At 41.4% G+C, this 17,174-nt stretch overlaps 1 protein-coding gene across 4 annotated transcripts in view; it reads left to right on the forward strand.

The window, feature by feature from the left end:
* The window catches only part of AP2A2 (adaptor related protein complex 2 subunit alpha 2), a 270,817-nt gene that overhangs the window by 201,006 nt on the left and 52,637 nt on the right, over positions 1 to 17,174 (forward strand). For all 4 annotated transcript variants that reach the window (XM_077459935.1, XM_077459943.1, XM_077459951.1 and 1 more), the window contains exons 10-14: positions 581 to 718; positions 813 to 995; positions 11,926 to 12,023; positions 12,445 to 12,676; positions 14,902 to 15,072. In XM_077459935.1, coding sequence (XP_077316061.1) covers positions 581 to 718; positions 813 to 995; positions 11,926 to 12,023; positions 12,445 to 12,676; positions 14,902 to 15,072 — 822 coding nt within the window. The remainder of the gene's footprint in view (positions 1 to 580; positions 719 to 812; positions 996 to 11,925; positions 12,024 to 12,444; positions 12,677 to 14,901; positions 15,073 to 17,174) is intronic.

The raw sequence follows: 17,174 nt of genomic DNA on the forward strand, positions 1-17,174 counted from the left end.
ACAAATGAATAATGTGTTGTACCTAGTGTATTTGACACCAAAAACAGATTTTATACATTTTTGTGCCTTATTTTTTTTACCCTCCACTCCTGATCCATAGGAAAACATTTTACGTAATCTTGAAACAAAAATGGCCAAAAAAATGTAGTAAATATTGTAAATGTCCTTTTATATTGGTGGTTAGTAGGCGAAGGGTCCCTTGCATTGGGGTCAGTGGTAGAAGGGTCTCCTATTGGTGATCAGGGAAAATAATTCCTAATTTTGTTGTGGTCCCTGGAATACCTTCTTAAAGTATAGCTAAAGCAAACCACCCCCCCCTCTATTTGGTATTTTTACCATCACTGAAATAGGGGGGAAAAAAAATCAGCAATTTTGAGTTGTCACCAGAAGAGGAATAAAGAGAATCTTTTCAATAATAATTTTATATCATCAGTAATAGCAATAGTATGCTTAGGACTTTCCCACTAAACTTTAGTGTATGTGTAGTTTTAATGTATGTAATTTTCTTGCATTACACAAACTTCATCTCATCACAGACCAAATGCTTCAGAGATTGTATTTCTCGGTCTCTCCCTTACAGACAGAAAGGGACGTAAGTGTGCGACAGCGTGCAGTGGATCTACTGTATGCAATGTGTGATCGTAGCAATGCTCAACAGATTGTAGCAGAGATGCTAAATTACCTGGAGACTGCAGATTACTCCATTCGGGAAGAGATTGTAAGAACTTCATTCGAATGTGTGTAGTCTAGAGTGATTTATCACATACACGTGTGCTTATTTGACTCGGTTTTCCCTTTTTTATTTATTTCAGGTTCTCAAGGTAGCAATCCTTGCTGAAAAGTATGCAGTTGATTACACATGGTATGTGGACACCATTCTTAACCTCATTCGGATAGCTGGGGACTATGTCAGTGAAGAGGTCTGGTACAGGGTAATCCAGATTGTCATAAACAGAGACGATGTTCAGGGATACGCAGCCAAAACTGTGTTTGAGGTAAGACATGAGTTATTTGCTTCCATTTAGTAAGCTAAAGTTGGCAAAAATGTCATAGGCATAAATGCATCAGGTTTTATTGAACTCTGTCAGAGAGGGGAGACATGGACACCAGGAATACGTACTGGACAGTATTCTATAGTTCATGTATAAAGTCATAGACTAGCACATAACTTGTCAATTACTTGTCAAACTTACAGGTACCAGACTTGCACTTTTCAGTCCAGGAGTAGCCCTGAGAGTCCTGAAGCTGAAGAGAGCCTACTTCAAGGCAGTCCAATTTGCTTAGTTTTACTTATCTCTATAAATCAACATTCTTTTTTTTGGACACCTCAATCCAGTCTAGGAAGTCAGCCACGGATGTCCTTCTATTTTTTTTTTTTTTGGGCAATCGCCATGATGGACACTAGCCCCTCTGTCAATGCATGTAATCTTGCCTCCTGATCAGCCTTTTCGTGCTACAGGCAATTTGACTATCCACATCTGGATCACCTGGCTGGAGGGTCATCTGATCTGGATTTAGCCTGAAAATTCCATGGCATACATCAACCATTAGGGAGGACTGAGATATCCTGCTACGGCAAAAGGTATATCTATCTGATTAAGTCTTGGGCAGAACTTTACATTCTATCTTTACCTGGTGTTAAAGTGGTTGTAAACCCTTACAAACCACTTTGACCTACAGGTAAGCCTAGATTAAGGCTTACCTGTAAGTCCAAGAAATATATCCCAAACCTATACGGTTTAGGAGATATTTGCCTGAAGACGGGCACCGCTGTCTACGGCGCATGCGCCGTAGACAGCAGTGCGCAGGCGCACTGAGCGCGGCATCGTCTATGACGAAGATGCTGCGCGTCTCGGCTCCCGTGCGCATGCGCGGGAGTGACGACATCGCGGCTTGGCAGAATGACAGCGGCGGAGCTGCAGACCCCACCGAGAAGATGGATGCGCCAGACTACAGGGGACAGCGGTGACTTCGCTGGCCCCTGTGTCAGGTAAGTGACACATAATGGGCTACTATGCGATGCATAGTAGTCCATTATGCTTTGCCTTTGCAGGGAATGAAAGAGGAAGTAAACTCATCAGGGTTTACTTCCTCTTTAATATCCATAGTGTGGACAATTGACAAAGTAGACTTCCTCAGCCGGCAGTGCCTGAACCCATGGGCGTGACCCCCTTCACCTAGAGCTGTTGCAGGACCTGTTTTTACACGTGGGGGACACGGGCTGTGTACTGCCTGACCTCCAGGTTTTAAAACACACCTTTGTCACCAAGTATGGGAATACTTTAGCAGAAGCAGTGGATGTTTTGTTGGCTTTGTGGGATCAGTACACCCAAATCTATGCCCTTTTCAACCCTAAAGCTCTATCCTCATCTGCTTCACAGGATGAAGGGCATTTCTGTGACCTCTTCTAGGGTTTTTTGGTGTTGAGGACTATTTTAATATCCAGTCTCAGTCACTGGCTTTAAAGTGTTACTAAACCTACACGAGTAAAAATCAGTCTGTATATGCAGTATAGCATGCTTGTCATACTCACTGTGGAAGCTAAGGGGTTAACCCTCTGCATTGTGTGAAAATGCTGTTTGATCCTCTTCTCTGATCCTCCCTTTCCACAGTCCCCAAACCTCTCCTGATAGAACAGAGCTTTGGGGGCACTCTAGACATGCTCAGCTTAGTGTGTAAAGCTAAAGAAATTTTTTTCTTGGGGAAGTGCATTTGATCAGCACAGGGCCATTTGGCATTGTACAAAACAGAAGGTCAGGGGTCCTGCAGCCTCATAGGGTAATAAGGGGAGAATGAAAATTTCTCCTACAAGCTTTAACCAGGCACTGATGGAAGTCACACGACTGAAATCACACCAACTGCTGATGAGAAAAGGTATTTAGCAGTTTTACTAAAACTATTGCATATCCATGTTCTGTGTACTGTGGGAGACCAGATATAGTGAATGCAGGGTCCTGGGTTTAGTAACACTTTAACAGGCATGGCATGGGCATCTCTGAAAATCAGTCATTCCTATGATGATGAAGGCTAGGAGTTATATTTCTCGCAAAGTTTATCACTGTACTTGGAAGGTATATCATATGAAATTTGTTCACGAGATGAAGCTGGGTTTTAAATTAACATTTGGCCCTTGGCACTATTGAGGGTTAGGAAATTGTCTTTACGATCTTGTTTCAGAGATCATTGGCTTTTCATTCTTTTTATTAAAATCTTTGTTCATGGTGTCTTCCATGTGACCCCCCCCCTCTGCTTGTACCAAGATTGGTGTGATCAAATGCTTTTCTTTTTTTAAATGGCACCATTTGCATCTGGGTGAAGCAAAAGCGATGTAAGGTCATTGCTTCCAGTTCCCTATATCATAGAGATGATCAAAGCAGTTTCAGTCTCTATGATCAGTGGCAGCTGGTTGATCGGGTGTCCTGGTGGGACCGAATAGCCTGATACAGGAGGGGGGAAGAGAGAGTCCCCTGCGAGTCCCCTCCCGCTGTTGTAAAAGCAGTCCAGCGACTAGTTAACCCAGGGGTTGACAAATTTGCTTGGAATCTAGAAGCCAGCTAAAAAAGTTAGGAGCCAGGTCCGTGACGGCGATCTGGACCTGTTCCTGGCCTGACATGGAGACGAGTGAGGGGAAGATAGCCCCCAGCCCCCCACATATGAGATCACCTCCCATTGGACACACCGCTCGAATGCTAAATGGCTGCTGTGATTGGCCATTTAGCATGATCTGTGATTGGCTGTATCCAAGGGACACGGCCAACACAGAACTTCCCCGATGTGCGCCCATGGCGGCGTGCAGAGGGGAAGTAAACGGGAGGATGTCCAGGGACGCCCTCATGGCAATTGGTGTCTGCGCTGTAGACATCTTTCTTCAATAGCGCGGGCACGAAGTGGTTAACAAAAGAATGTGACTTCTTTTATTTCCGCCATATTCCCGCTTATTTACTGCCATATCCCCGCTAAGGGTTCGGTCAGGTCCGCCTGAAAAACTGACAGGTGAACCTGATCAGACAGCCCTTGTGAAAGGGGCCAAGCAGATAGGATTACAAATAATAATTTTTTTTCCTTAATTAAAATGATTTTTTTTACTTTTAAAAATTAAATAAATAAAAGCTATTATGAAAAAAATATATATTATATTATATATATATAATATATAATATATAGCTATTTACCAGCCACCACACTCATCGTTGGGCAAAAGGTGCCAGATGACGCCCGCAATCACTTCCTTCTCTTCACTTTGGGAAGGAAATGGGCGGGCAGTGAAAAACATGCAGGGCTTTGAAGCTTGATTAGCCTTATTGGATGGGTTGTAATTTCAACATCCACCACAAGATGGCGCCAGACTACGGAAAGACTTTAGAAGGCCGCAAAGCCGCGGCCTCAATTACTGGCCGGCGCAGCCCGATGCAATCGCACGGCGGAGTTCGGGGTCCACACAGACAGGATACCCCAGCTGTGGACGCGAATTCTAGGCGCGAATGCGACCTGGCACACGGGGTTTGTCGAGCCCTGAGTTAACCACTAGGATTGCTTTTAAAAGGAATGCCTGTTGCTTGCCCGCTTGCATGTTCTGGGCATCGGCAATATGATCTGCCCATCCCCGAGCATGTATGGACTACTCTCTGCTCAAAACCCCATGATATAGCGGGATCTAAAACCATCTGAGATATTCCATTTTTTTTTTTTTTTTTTTAAAGGGTATCTTTTTGTATCTTCTGTAAAGCCCCCATCATTGACTTCTGGAGATCTAAATCTGGTTCATGTGTAATCTGCGTTCCACCAGGTGGATGTTCAGGCCTCATATGATGTCTGCTTCAGACTTGGAGGAGGTCTGCCCCCCCTAACAAAAAAATATTTCAGCCGCTACACATATTAAAGCTGCTGACTTTTAGTATTAAGACACTTGCCTGTCCTGGAATCAAGCAATGTTTCCATCCGGCTCTCGGGTGCTGGCGCTACCATTCGTAGTAAGAGAACCCGACAGTGAAGCCTTGCGGTTTCAGAGTGTTCCTTACTGCGCATGCGTGAAGCACACTGCTCTTACTGGAAGGCCCAGCAGCTGGGGAAGGAGGAGGGGGCTGAATTTTTGAGTGATCGCTCCACAGCACCTGTCAAACACCGGTACCCACTCCCCTCCAAAAGGTGCCAAATGTGGCACAGAAGGGGGTGGGGGGGAGGGCAAGTCAGGTAAGTGACATTTCTACTTTTGGGTGTAACTCTCCTTTAAGTTTTTTTTTTGAATAGTGAATAATTGACTATTGGCTAACAAAGCAGTTCTGGCAGGTCCATTCCATTGGCTGAAATTCAAGCAGTGTATGGTCTGCTTTCATTAGGGAAACTCACTTGAGGGTGAACACTGCACTAATTCCCAAAACAGTCTAGTTGGCATAGAAAAGCTAACTAGCCTGCTCTCAATGTAATAAGTGGTATATATGTTCCATTTTTGGGTGCTCACATAATTGAGTAGGCAGTACACCCCACCATCCTACTATGGGATGGGTGTGCAGTTTTATTTGCAAGCATGTGTACAAACAAAACTTGTTTTAAATTAAAATATAAAAAATTCTGTCCTGGCTAACTGGAGTGAGTCCTGGTTGCTTTGTGCAATGTACACTAGCGCTCAGCAATTGGTCAATCTTGGTTCATTGCTCAGACTACTTTTAACAGAGGAATGGGAATCTCTAGTTGCGTAGGGCTTTTGTGAATGATTACTATTTCAACTCTGTTAATAAGCCAGAAAGTCATGCCATACTATGTCTTTATGAATTTGGTACAAGAATACAGATTTCAAATGTGCATTAAAAGGTTTTTTTCTTTAATCATAAAGCAGAAGTTCTGTTTTATGTATTGTTCCTGAGCCATTTGGAGCAGCATGATGTCTTGAAACTGCTTAGTAGTAGCCCTGGTTTAGGGGCTCCACTGATTTAACCACTTGACCTCCAGAGGATTTACCTCCTTCATGACTAGGCCATTTTCTGCGATATGGCAGTGCGTTACTTTAACTGACAATTGCGCGATCGTGCAATGCTGTACACACAATTTGTCTTTTTTTCACCACGAATAGAGCTTTCTTTTGGTGGTATTTGATTACCACTGCGCTTTTGTTTTTGTTTTTTAATTTTTTGCGCTATAAACAAAGCCCAAAAATAAAAAAAATATATATATTTTTACTTTGAATCCGTCGGAATGTGTCCTATCGGACCGTGTCGTCAGATAATCCGACTGTGTGTGGTATGCATCGGACTGATTCCGTCGGAATACCCGTCTGACCCAATTTTCCAACATGTTGGAAATATTTCCCGACAAACTGGTCCGGTCGGACCTAATCCGATCATGTGTAGAGAATTTTGATCGGACCAAGTGCGACGCATGCTCAGATCAAATTCCTACATCAAAGCTATTGGCTACTAGCCTGAATGTAGTCCCATCGTAACGAAATTGTCATCGCGTTCTGAAAGATCAGATTTTTTTCACCAACTTTGTCCGACCGTGTGTATGCAACAGTTTCGGACAAGATCCGACGGACAAAATCTGACGGGCAAAATCCAAAGGATTTGGTTGTGGAAATCTCCGACCGTGTGTACAGGGGCTTAGAGATCCGAGTGGGATGAAATCCCCAGTCCTGAGTCTGGGTTTTGAGACTAACCGGCACACTGACTGTTCATGTGTGTGTGTGCCTGATAGTAGAGTCAGGACCAGGCTTCTAGGCTCCAGCCTCCCGAGGAGACCAGAGAGTGCAGGTGTGCACTGGGGAAGCCAGAGACCCAAGTTTGAGGATCAGAGCAGTGAGGGGCTGCTGTCTATATGGACGGTGTTGGTAAAGGAATAGTCTGAAGGAGACAGATGAGAGCCTGAAGTGGAAGGCCTGAGTGAGCCTTAAGAGCCAGGTTGATTGGCATTTTTCATGTTGTTTTTGGGAGAAGAACCCCTGTGTGGGCAACCAAATGTATGAACTTTCCTTTTTGTTTACTTTCAATAAAAGTGGGCCACCGCGCCTAAAGTTCCTGTTGGCTGGGAACTCACTGAAAACGCATCCATTACTGAGCTAGACATCCTCCACCCAATGATTGAGATATATATATATATATATATATATATATATATATATATATATATATATATATATATATATATATATATATATATATATATATATATATATATATTATTCTCACCTATCATATTCTAGATATATAATGGCAACTTATACCGGGATTGCGATATTGTTGCAGACTCTAACGAACAATTGACACTTTTCAGGAATCGGTGACACTAATACAGTGATCAGTTCTAATGACACCACCTGAGAAGGGGTTAAACCTCTAAGGCGATAAAAGGATTAACTGTGTAACTAACCAGTGTTTTTGTGTTGTGTGCTTTTACTCAGGGAAGTGATGCATTTTATTCCTTGCTTTGCAGGGACACTAAATCCATCTCTTCTTCCCCTGTCAGAATGGAGCTCTGCCTTGTTTGCATAGTCAGAGCCCTGTTCTTTGTCTCTGCCCGATGATCACAGCATAATAGGGGCGCGTGCCCCTTGTAGATGAAAGTGTAGAATCCTATAAATCTGCTATGGGGTGATCAGTGTTTAAAAGGGAACAAAGCCTGTAGAATGTCTGTTAACCACTTGGCGCCCATACTACGTCTATTGACGTCATGGGCTTTCGGTGGTTATATCTGAATGATGCCTGAGGCCACAGACCTCATTCAGATATTTCCATTTTCAGCTGGCGATTCCCTGCACCATAAGAACGATCATAGCGGCTGTTCCGCCGCTTGATCGTTCTTATGGTGCAGGGAATCGCCGGCTGAAAACGGAAATATCTGAATTTGATCGTTAAACAACCAGAAAATAATGGTCGAACTTATGGGAAAACAGGAAGCACTGAGAGATCTACTGGAGCAGGAAACCAGGCAGGCCTTTTTACAGTCTGCCAAAAGGCAATATGAATTTGGTAATAAACCGGGGAGAATCCTGGCAGGAGTAATTAAACCTAGAAGAAATTTTAATTATATTGCAAAAATTAAAGATAAGGGAGTAATGAAATACTCAAAAAGAGACATTAGTAACATCTTCTCAGAATACTATCAGCTATTATATAAGGTAAATGACAGCCAGGACCCCAAGGATAAACAAAATAGAAGGGGAAATATTGAACAATATCTCCAGAAGGTAGAACTACCGAGGATAGCAGAGGAGGATGCTGGTATACTTGATAGGGATATCTCTATGGAGGAAATAGAGAGAGCAATTAAGGATAGTAAGAACGGGAAGAGCCCAGGGCCCGATGGGTACACGTCACTATACTTAAAAAAGTTTATGGGACCTCTGACGCCTTATTTCCATCAGTATATGAATTCAATCGGGGAAGGAAGGGAGATACGCAAGGAAGCTTTGGGGGCCTTTATAACTATACTAGCAAAGGAAGGGAAAGACCCAACATTATGCTCCAGCTTTAGACCTATCTCTCTGATTGAGGATGTAAAAATGTATGCAAGGATCCTAGCTGAGAGATTGAAACAGTATATGCCAGATTGCATAGAAGGAGATCAGGCAGGTTTCGTACCTGGGAGGGAGGCGAGGGATGATCTATTGAGGACAACCCTCTTAATGCAGGAAGTCAGGAAGAGGAAGCAGTCTTCCCTTTTCCTATCTGTAGATGCTGAAAAGGCCTTTGATAGGTTAGAATGGGAATATATGTTGCAGACATTACATAAATTTGGCTTAGGCCCAAGAATGTTAAGGTGGATAGAGACTTTATACTCTAACCCCACAGCTCAGATTCAGGTGAATGGTACTTTATCAAATACCTTTGGGCTTTATAATGGTACATGTCAGGGATGCCCACTGGCACCCTTACTTTTTGTATTCTCTCTGGAACCTCTTTTGGCATCTATAAGAGCGAATCATGAAATTGAGGGAATAAAGGTCTCAGGGAATGAGCATAAGATATCTGCATTTGCAGATGATATTATGCTTTATATAATGAACCCTAAACAGTCCCTCCCTAGGATCCTGCAGGAGTTGGAGGAATACGGGAGTGTCTCGAATTTTAAGATTAATAGGGAGAAAACTGAGATACTAAATGTCTTTACCTCCCCAAAGGAGAGAAGAGAACTCAGAGCTCTTTTCCCCTTTGTGTGGAAAGAGAGGGGCCTGAAGTATTTGGGAGTATACTTATCGACATCAGTTGCAGACTTATACCAAGATAACCATCTCCCTCTTTTAAATAGAATTAAACAAGACCTTAAAGGATACCCTGCACATAGACTGTCATGATTTGGTAGGATAAGTGTAATTAAAATGATGATCCTTCCAAAGGCTTTATATATTTTTCAGAGTCTCCCAATTAATGTCCCAAGGGCCTATTTTAAAATTATCAAATCCCTGATCCAAAAATTCATATGGAATAAGAGGAAGTCGCGTTTCCTATAAGACAATGAATAGACCCAAGGATAAGGGAGGGTTATCCCTTCAAGACTTTCGAAAATACCATTTAGCAGCGGTAATGAGGAGAATTCTTGATTGGGTATATAACGCCCCATATAAAAAAAAGGTACTACTGGAAGATAATATGAGTAAAGTTGCCCTGAGTCAGACCATCTGGATTCCAATGAAGTTTAGAGGTCTCCCTAGAGGAATATCCCCGATTACAATGGAAACATTAAGAGCATGGGATGGGCAACTTAAAGGTACAGTAGGACAAAACAATAGCCCCCTAATGCCCCGGTCAGGAAATAACGATTTTCCCCCAGGGAAAGAAAATAAAATGTTCTTGAAATGGACTCATAGGGACCGATTGAGATTAAGGGATGTGATAAAAGTAAATAGCTTATGCTCACTAGCGGAGCTACGAGAGAAATACGGTAGAACACCATGGGATGGATGGAGATATAGACAACTCCAACACTTTGTAGAGTTCCTCCCTAAACCTCTCCATTCAAGCGACAGTTTAAATCCCTGGGAGAAATTGATTGATCGAGGGGGAGTGGGTAGACAGGGGATTTCTAAAATATATAGGACCCTAATAACTCTGATGGAGGATGAGGCGATGTCCCCTTTGGGGATATGGGAAGGTGAACTGAACCAATCAATTTCAGAAAAAATGAAAGGGAAAGTTATAGATTACACCCATTCCACTTCAATAGATACAAGAAATGAATTATAAATTATTGGTTAGGTGGTATTATGTTCCATCTAAAATGCATAAAATTAATCGAGACCTATCACCCCTATACTGGAGAGAATGCGGGAAGGAGGGAACTCACGCCCATATATGGTGGCAATGTAGCGCAATTCAGTTATATTGGGGAAAAAGTGATGGGCCTAATTAAAGAGATTGATGGGACAGAAATAGAACTGGATCCCTGGAAATGTTTGTTTCACACGACCGAGGGCCCGAGGGAAAAATATAGAACAGCATTAACTCCATTTCTGCTGAATGCAGCGAAGGCACTGATCCCGAGATATTGGAAAGTAAAGGAAATACCAGGGATAGGAGAGTGGTTTAGGGAAATGGATAGAATGAGGATTATGGAAGAATTAATATACCTTCAAAGGGGGGTTGGAATGAGATTCCAGGATACTTGGAGCAATTGGATGGAATTCAGAAAGTCTTCAACTTATCTTGGAATTATGGGGGATGGAGTGAGCGTCTAGGGGTGTGCAGCTGGATGCTTATACTCCATAACCCATGGGGGGTGGGGTTTTTTTTTTTTTTGTTTGTTCTTGGGTGGGGGGGGAACCCTTTTTTTTTAATTAATTAATTTATTTTTTTTGAGAGTATTCACATAAATTTATGGGAGTGGGGATGGAGGGAGCGGAATCCCCACCTTACACATATCACAAATCAAAATTAAGAAAAGGAGTCACGGGGGAGAGGAAATAGTAAGGGTAAGATAAGACCACAAGAGGATAACTTGGAACACTGAGGCGTAGAAGGTTTGTTCCCCCCCCCCCCCCTTTTTTTTTTTTTAACATTATCTTAGGTATATTAAGGATCGATTTTGGTCGGGTACCCAATGTGTATTTTCTTCCTGTTTTTATGTGAATGTTGCAAATATTGAAATATCATGAATGCTAAACAAAGTGATTTGTAATAGTATGTATAAGAAATATTTTTTACTGTCTTTTGTAAATGTGGAAAACGAAATAAAAATATTTAAATATAAAAAAAAAAAAGAAAAATTGCTGCGCAAATACAGTGCGAGATAAAAAGTTTCAACGAGCGCCATTGTATTCTCTAGGGTCTTTGCTAAAAAAAAACATATATAATGTTTGGGGGTTCTATGTAATTTTCTAGCTCTAGCAAAAAAATTTGGAATTTTACATTTAGGAGAGAAATGTCAGAATTGGCCTGGGCGCGAAGTGGTTAAAAAAAAATGACATGGCATGTACTGTAGTTCTACATAATAGAATGCTGCTAAACTCTATAGTTTGACTATGTTGAACATTGATGGTGAGTAATTCTTGAAACCTCAACTCCAGAGAATGGGCAAGTTGGATTTCTGTTGGATTTTTTTTAGTTTTTTTGCTGCCTGTGATGCCATCTGGTGTCCAGAAACAATAATGAGGGGATGGGAGAATTGAGACCGAAATACACAGAAAACAATGGACTCCAGAGGCTCTTACCACTTTCCACTGTAATACAGTTTCTCAAGCTATTCATCATCAGATTATTATTTTTTTTTTTTTATAATTTTTTTTTTTGTTGCCAAAACACTAATGCGATTTTTATAAAAAAAAAAAAAAAAAAAAAAAAAATGTTCTAACCCTATAGCTGGGGTTTTTTTTTTTTTTTTTTTTTTACTATAGTTGTCGAAGAAAGTTCCCAAAGTAACTGACATTGTAATTGTAATTATTCATTTTTTTTTTAATTTTTATTATGTGACTATTTACTTTTCTCTGCATTTATTTTTCAGGCTCTTCAGGCTCCTGCCTGTCATGAAAATCTGGTCAAAGTTGGCGGGTATATTTTGGGCGAGTTTGGTAATCTTATTGCTGGTGACCCACGTTCTAGGCAAGTTTGAACGCAAGATTGTTTTCATTTTGGGACATTCCCTGTATTTGGAAGTCCCATTTTTACAAATCTCTTCTTTTATTGTCTGAGGGTGTCAAAGCACATGCAAATCAATACAATACTTTATTTTTTAATGTTTTGTAATTTCTCTGATTGGGAATTTACAATATATGGTATGTATATAAATCCATTAAAATGTTGGTCTCCAAAAGATGTTCTTAAATTTCCTAGATCTTATGTGTTTACCCTTATGTTGATATGACAGTAAAACCTTGCTATAAAGCTATGGTGCAATTTCATTACCTTACAAGTGATGGGGGTATATCTATTTTATTATATACATTCTAGTTGTGATTATGATTTACATTCCATATGGTATACGTTGGATTGATAATTTTCGTTTCCTTTGTTTTCTCCACAGCCCTTTGATCCAGTTTAACTTGTTACATTCAAAGTTCCATCTTTGCAGTGTGCCTACCAGGGCTCTGCTCCTCTCGGCCTACATAAAGTTTATTAACCTCTTCCCTGAGATTAAACCCACCATCCAAGATGTGCTACGAAGTGACAGCCAGCTCAGAAACGCCGATGTGGAGCTTCAGCAGAGAGCTGTGGAATATCTGCGCCTGAGCTCAATTGCCAGTAATGACATCTTGGTATGTCCATGGGGAGAATTTTTGCGTAATAAAGACTGACATGTTTTCAGCTTGACTCATTTTATGTTTAGGCAGTAATGTTTTGATGCAATGTTGGCAGTTCTCTTAAAAAAAAAAATGTATAAAGCCACCCAGTGCAGTATTAAAATATACACTAGATCCTTTCTGCATTTAAATAACCCTAATCCATGGCCCAGCCTGTAAAGAAGCACATCTGTACTTTCTGGCATACACTGGGGTCCATAACTTTCCACCCCGCCCTTTTGGGGTCCCTACCTGCTGAACCTGCTACACGCAGTGTGTTCTCCCATTGGCCTTTACGACGATCTGTAGTGATGTGCAGGTTGGCAAAAGTCACACGTAGCAAGCAAGTAGTCACACCCAGAAGTGTGTGTATACCTGACGTAAAAGGGTAAAGAAAGAGGTGTGCCTTCTGAGTATGAACTGTAGAAACTTTATGGTACAATAAATAAAAAAAACACATTTGTGGTTAAAAACGATCACCATGAGGAAAGTCCTGCAGTGGTGCTTCTCCTTGCTCGCTGGTTCAATGGGCTATGTTCCTCAGGAGCCCATAGAGAGCCGTCTGCCGGCTCTGTATTCTCTGTGACTCAAATGGTAATGCAGAGGAGAGGTCTGAGGCATTCCTGGAACACAGGGGCATCCAACTTCACCGGAAGTGTTGCAACGCCGTTTCTGAGCCTGCTCACTGACGGTGGGAAGGACAGGTGCGCTCCTTTGTCAGAGTAAGGAGACGTACTACTGCATGACTTTCCTCATGCTGATCATTTTTATCCTCAATGTAAGTGTTTTTATTTATTGTACCATAAAGTTTCTACAGTTCATACTTGGTGCCTCTTTCTTTACCCTTTTTCTGCATAATTTGGAGCATGCTTCTGCTATCCTGAAGAGGCCTGCCCTGGGTTCTTCTTCACCCCAGGATATCCTCATCCATCTTGCACGGTTTGTGCTTTTCCCTGCTCCACACCCATTTTAATATCACAGACTTGGGTTATATGGCATAATTTGAACTACAGCTTGTTCCAGAACTACCCCCATTTCCACCATTTACCTGATGTGGCTGGGGAGCAGTAAAATTGGGCATTTCAAGACCTGTCAAAGCAGCGCTATAGATCTAACAAATACTATGCAAAAAATGCAATATGGAGCAGCAAAGTATAAGGGGCTATATGAAACCGCCAAATAATAAAATTTGCATGTTACAATGTTAAAGTGCAGATAAGGCAACCAACACTTATGCACGTGTTCATGTATGATAAAAGGACATTTGCACTATTTGTTTTCACACTTATTTTAAGTTATTTTTATTCTTTGAGTAATAATTTTAAGTAAAAAAAGTATATAGTCCATAGTGAAAAGAAAACTATTGTCCTACAGTATGTTTTTCCAGCTCAAGTGCAGAGAGATCCACCACCGGCTAAGAATGATAATCATGCCTCTTACCAGAGAAGGTGGGCCAAAGATTATAATGGCCAAAAGCGCATAAGATGTTCTCACAGGCTAGGCAATCAACAGGGGGAAAGGATGGACCTCACTCTACAATCAGTACCAATGTGAGATACCAAGACAAAAGTACAACTCTCCATTGTGAAGTCAAGCATCAGGATTTATTGAAAGCTTACAGGCTTCACTGATAAACCTCACAGCAGGGTAGATCAGCAGGCTGATAGTACAAAGCAGAGAGCACTGGATAGTGCTCAGTAATTGTTGCAGATGGACACTGTGAGTGGCCACACAAGTGTTGGTTGCCTTATCTGCACTTTGTCTGCTGTTCCACTTTGCATTATGATAATACGTTTATTAACCTAGTGCAGATTTTTTACACTTCTTTTATTTCAAGACCTGTGCCACCGCAAAGGTAAGTAAGTATAGGTGTAGTGCTCTACAGATTTGGGCTTTTTTTTTCTTTTTCATAATCCATGACCCTGCGGTGATAGGGTCACTTAAAAAAAACTGTAGATGACGTTTTTGCTGTGCCTCATCTTCCTAGTACTATGTTTCAAGATTTGATGGCCAATAGCTTTAAAAAAAATAGTTAGCCCATATGTTTGTTTTTATGTCATATCAACACTCAGAGAAGGTATGTTCACTGGTTTTGATGACCTCATAGGGATCTTTGCTACCGAGTTCAACCATAACTGCCTTTTAAGGCATCGCTGTGTTTTTAAAATTATACATTTTACTTTTTTTTTTCTGCTTTTAAGGCTACTGTTTTGGAGGAGATGCCGCCTTTTCCTGAAAGGGAGTCCTCCATCCTGGCCAAGTTGAAGAAAAAGAAGGGTCCCAGCACAGTCACTGACCTGGAAGACACAAAGAAGGAGAAAAACAGCTCTGATGTGAATGGGGGCACTGAGCCCGCCCCTGTTAGCACAGCGGTATGTCACTAGAGAGATAATGCACATATTGACTTTTTGCTGAAATATAGAATTCCAGCTAGTCTGAATGTTGTGTATGAAATAGTTTTTCTTTTGTTTTTGTTTTTTTTGTTGTTTTGATTGTTTGGCAAGGTGCAGACAACAACTTGCCAGCTATCTAAGCCCTGCTGGCGTTGTACTGCACTTGTCATTTTTACAGAGTACAAAATATCTTCTTAAGACATAATCCTGTTAAGATGCTTTACACAGCATTCAGTTAAAGTGTCAAGCACACAGAAATACTGTTACTCAAATGATGAGTGATCTAGTGCAACATTATACACAGTCTTGGGAGGGAGACACTCCCACTGGTGTCAGAGCAGTCTAATTTTAAGCCGATTCAACAGGGACCAGCTGAGATTCAAACCATGTATGGGCAGGCTGATTGTCTGATTTTATTTATTTTTCCATGCGATTACTGCCAGCGGCTATAGCTGCTAGCAATAATCACTGTGGACAAAAATACTAATGGCAGTTTTCTGCATTTTAATATGATTGCTAGGGTAAATAGCAGCTTTCTCCAATGAGCAGTATAGCCAACTCAAAGTACATGTGTATAAAAGTGCAATGCCAATACATTAAGTGAATAGCCAGTGATATTTGCAAAATCTTAAATGATATTGAAAAAAAATAAAAGTGAAACGTAAAAAAAAAGCCTTGTGGTGTTAATCCAACCAATGTTGCAAAAGCAATCGTGCAGAATGTCCAAATTCCAAATCTATCATCTTGTGAATAAAATCCAACACCTTCCCAGGTGAATGAGAAGACAGCCCTTTGGATAAGAGTATTCAGAGGTCAGCCTCCACCTCCCCATACGATCAACACTCACCGGAAGGAATGACCGCCGTTACAGCGGCATCTACGCCAAAAGATAACCCAGCGTCCACCGCAGGTCTAAGAGCTTCACCCAATGTCTACCTCTGGGACTCTTTTTGGTGTAGTCAATATGCAGCTAATAAAGCTCACCAGGAGCCAGACAAGGTGCTTTGAAACAATCACATTGTAAAACAACCCATTCAATTTAAAATAGAAATGAAAGGCAAAAGCTTTTTGTATAGATATAAAAAAACATTGTAAATACCCCCCCCCCCCCTTTTTTTTTTTCTTTAATATATAAGCGATGATATCCCCTCTATTCTCAGCTACATAAGTGCTGGGGGTGGGAAGAGGAGAAATGTCGGCACACTGAGCTTTCCAGTGAATGGCTGTGCAGTGGGAATGTGTCGGGACAAGTCTGATCATTGGAGGAGAGCATACTGAGTTCCCAGCACAGCTAGAGAACTGACCACAGTGTGCGCTCATGCTTAGTGTGGTCTGTTTTTAATAGGAAAGCAGAGGAACTGGCAGGAACACAAGGGATTGCACATGAAGGAAGCAATACAAAAAGAACAGGATACTTTCAGGCACATATCGGGAAGAAATGTTGGGGTAACAAATTCTTTAACTACTACACTATCAAATCACCTCGTCAGGTTCCTGGTGAGCCCTATTTGCTGCAGCTTGATTACACCAAGAAGAGTCCAAGAGGTAGACATTAGGTGAAGCTTAGACCTGCGGTGGACACTGGATTGTTTGGTGTAGATGACGCTGTAACGGGGGTCATTCCTTCTGGTGAGTGTTGATTGCATGGGGAGGTGGAGGCTGACCTCTGAACACTCTTTTCCAAAGGACTGTCTTTTCATTCTACTGGGAAAGTTTTGGCCTTTCTTTATATACATTCTCTGCCCACAAGATGATAGATTTGGAATTTGGACATTCTGCATAATTGCACTACCAACATTGGTTGGCTCAATAACATGAGGCGGTTTTTGTGTTATTTTTATTTTGTTCAATTACTATTGTAATTTTAGATTTTGCCAATATCACTTAGCTATTCACTTAATGTATTGGCGCTGCACTTTTATACACAAATAATCACCGTGCATTCTCCCGGCCGGGGAACACCCGTGGTTGCAAGAAAGAAAATCGCTCCAATCTATGACTGGCTTAAGAGTGGGGCTCAGTTGGCTTATTTGAAAGGCTGTCTACATGTATATTGGCAATATAGTTCAAGCTGGGAGTAA

This window comes from Lithobates pipiens, unplaced genomic scaffold, assembly GCF_037356315.1.
Source record: "Lithobates pipiens isolate NorthernLeopardFrog02 unplaced genomic scaffold, aLitPip1_a1.2 Scaffold_10, whole genome shotgun sequence".
In the NCBI taxonomy this organism is placed as follows: domain Eukaryota; kingdom Metazoa; phylum Chordata; class Amphibia; order Anura; family Ranidae; genus Lithobates; species Lithobates pipiens.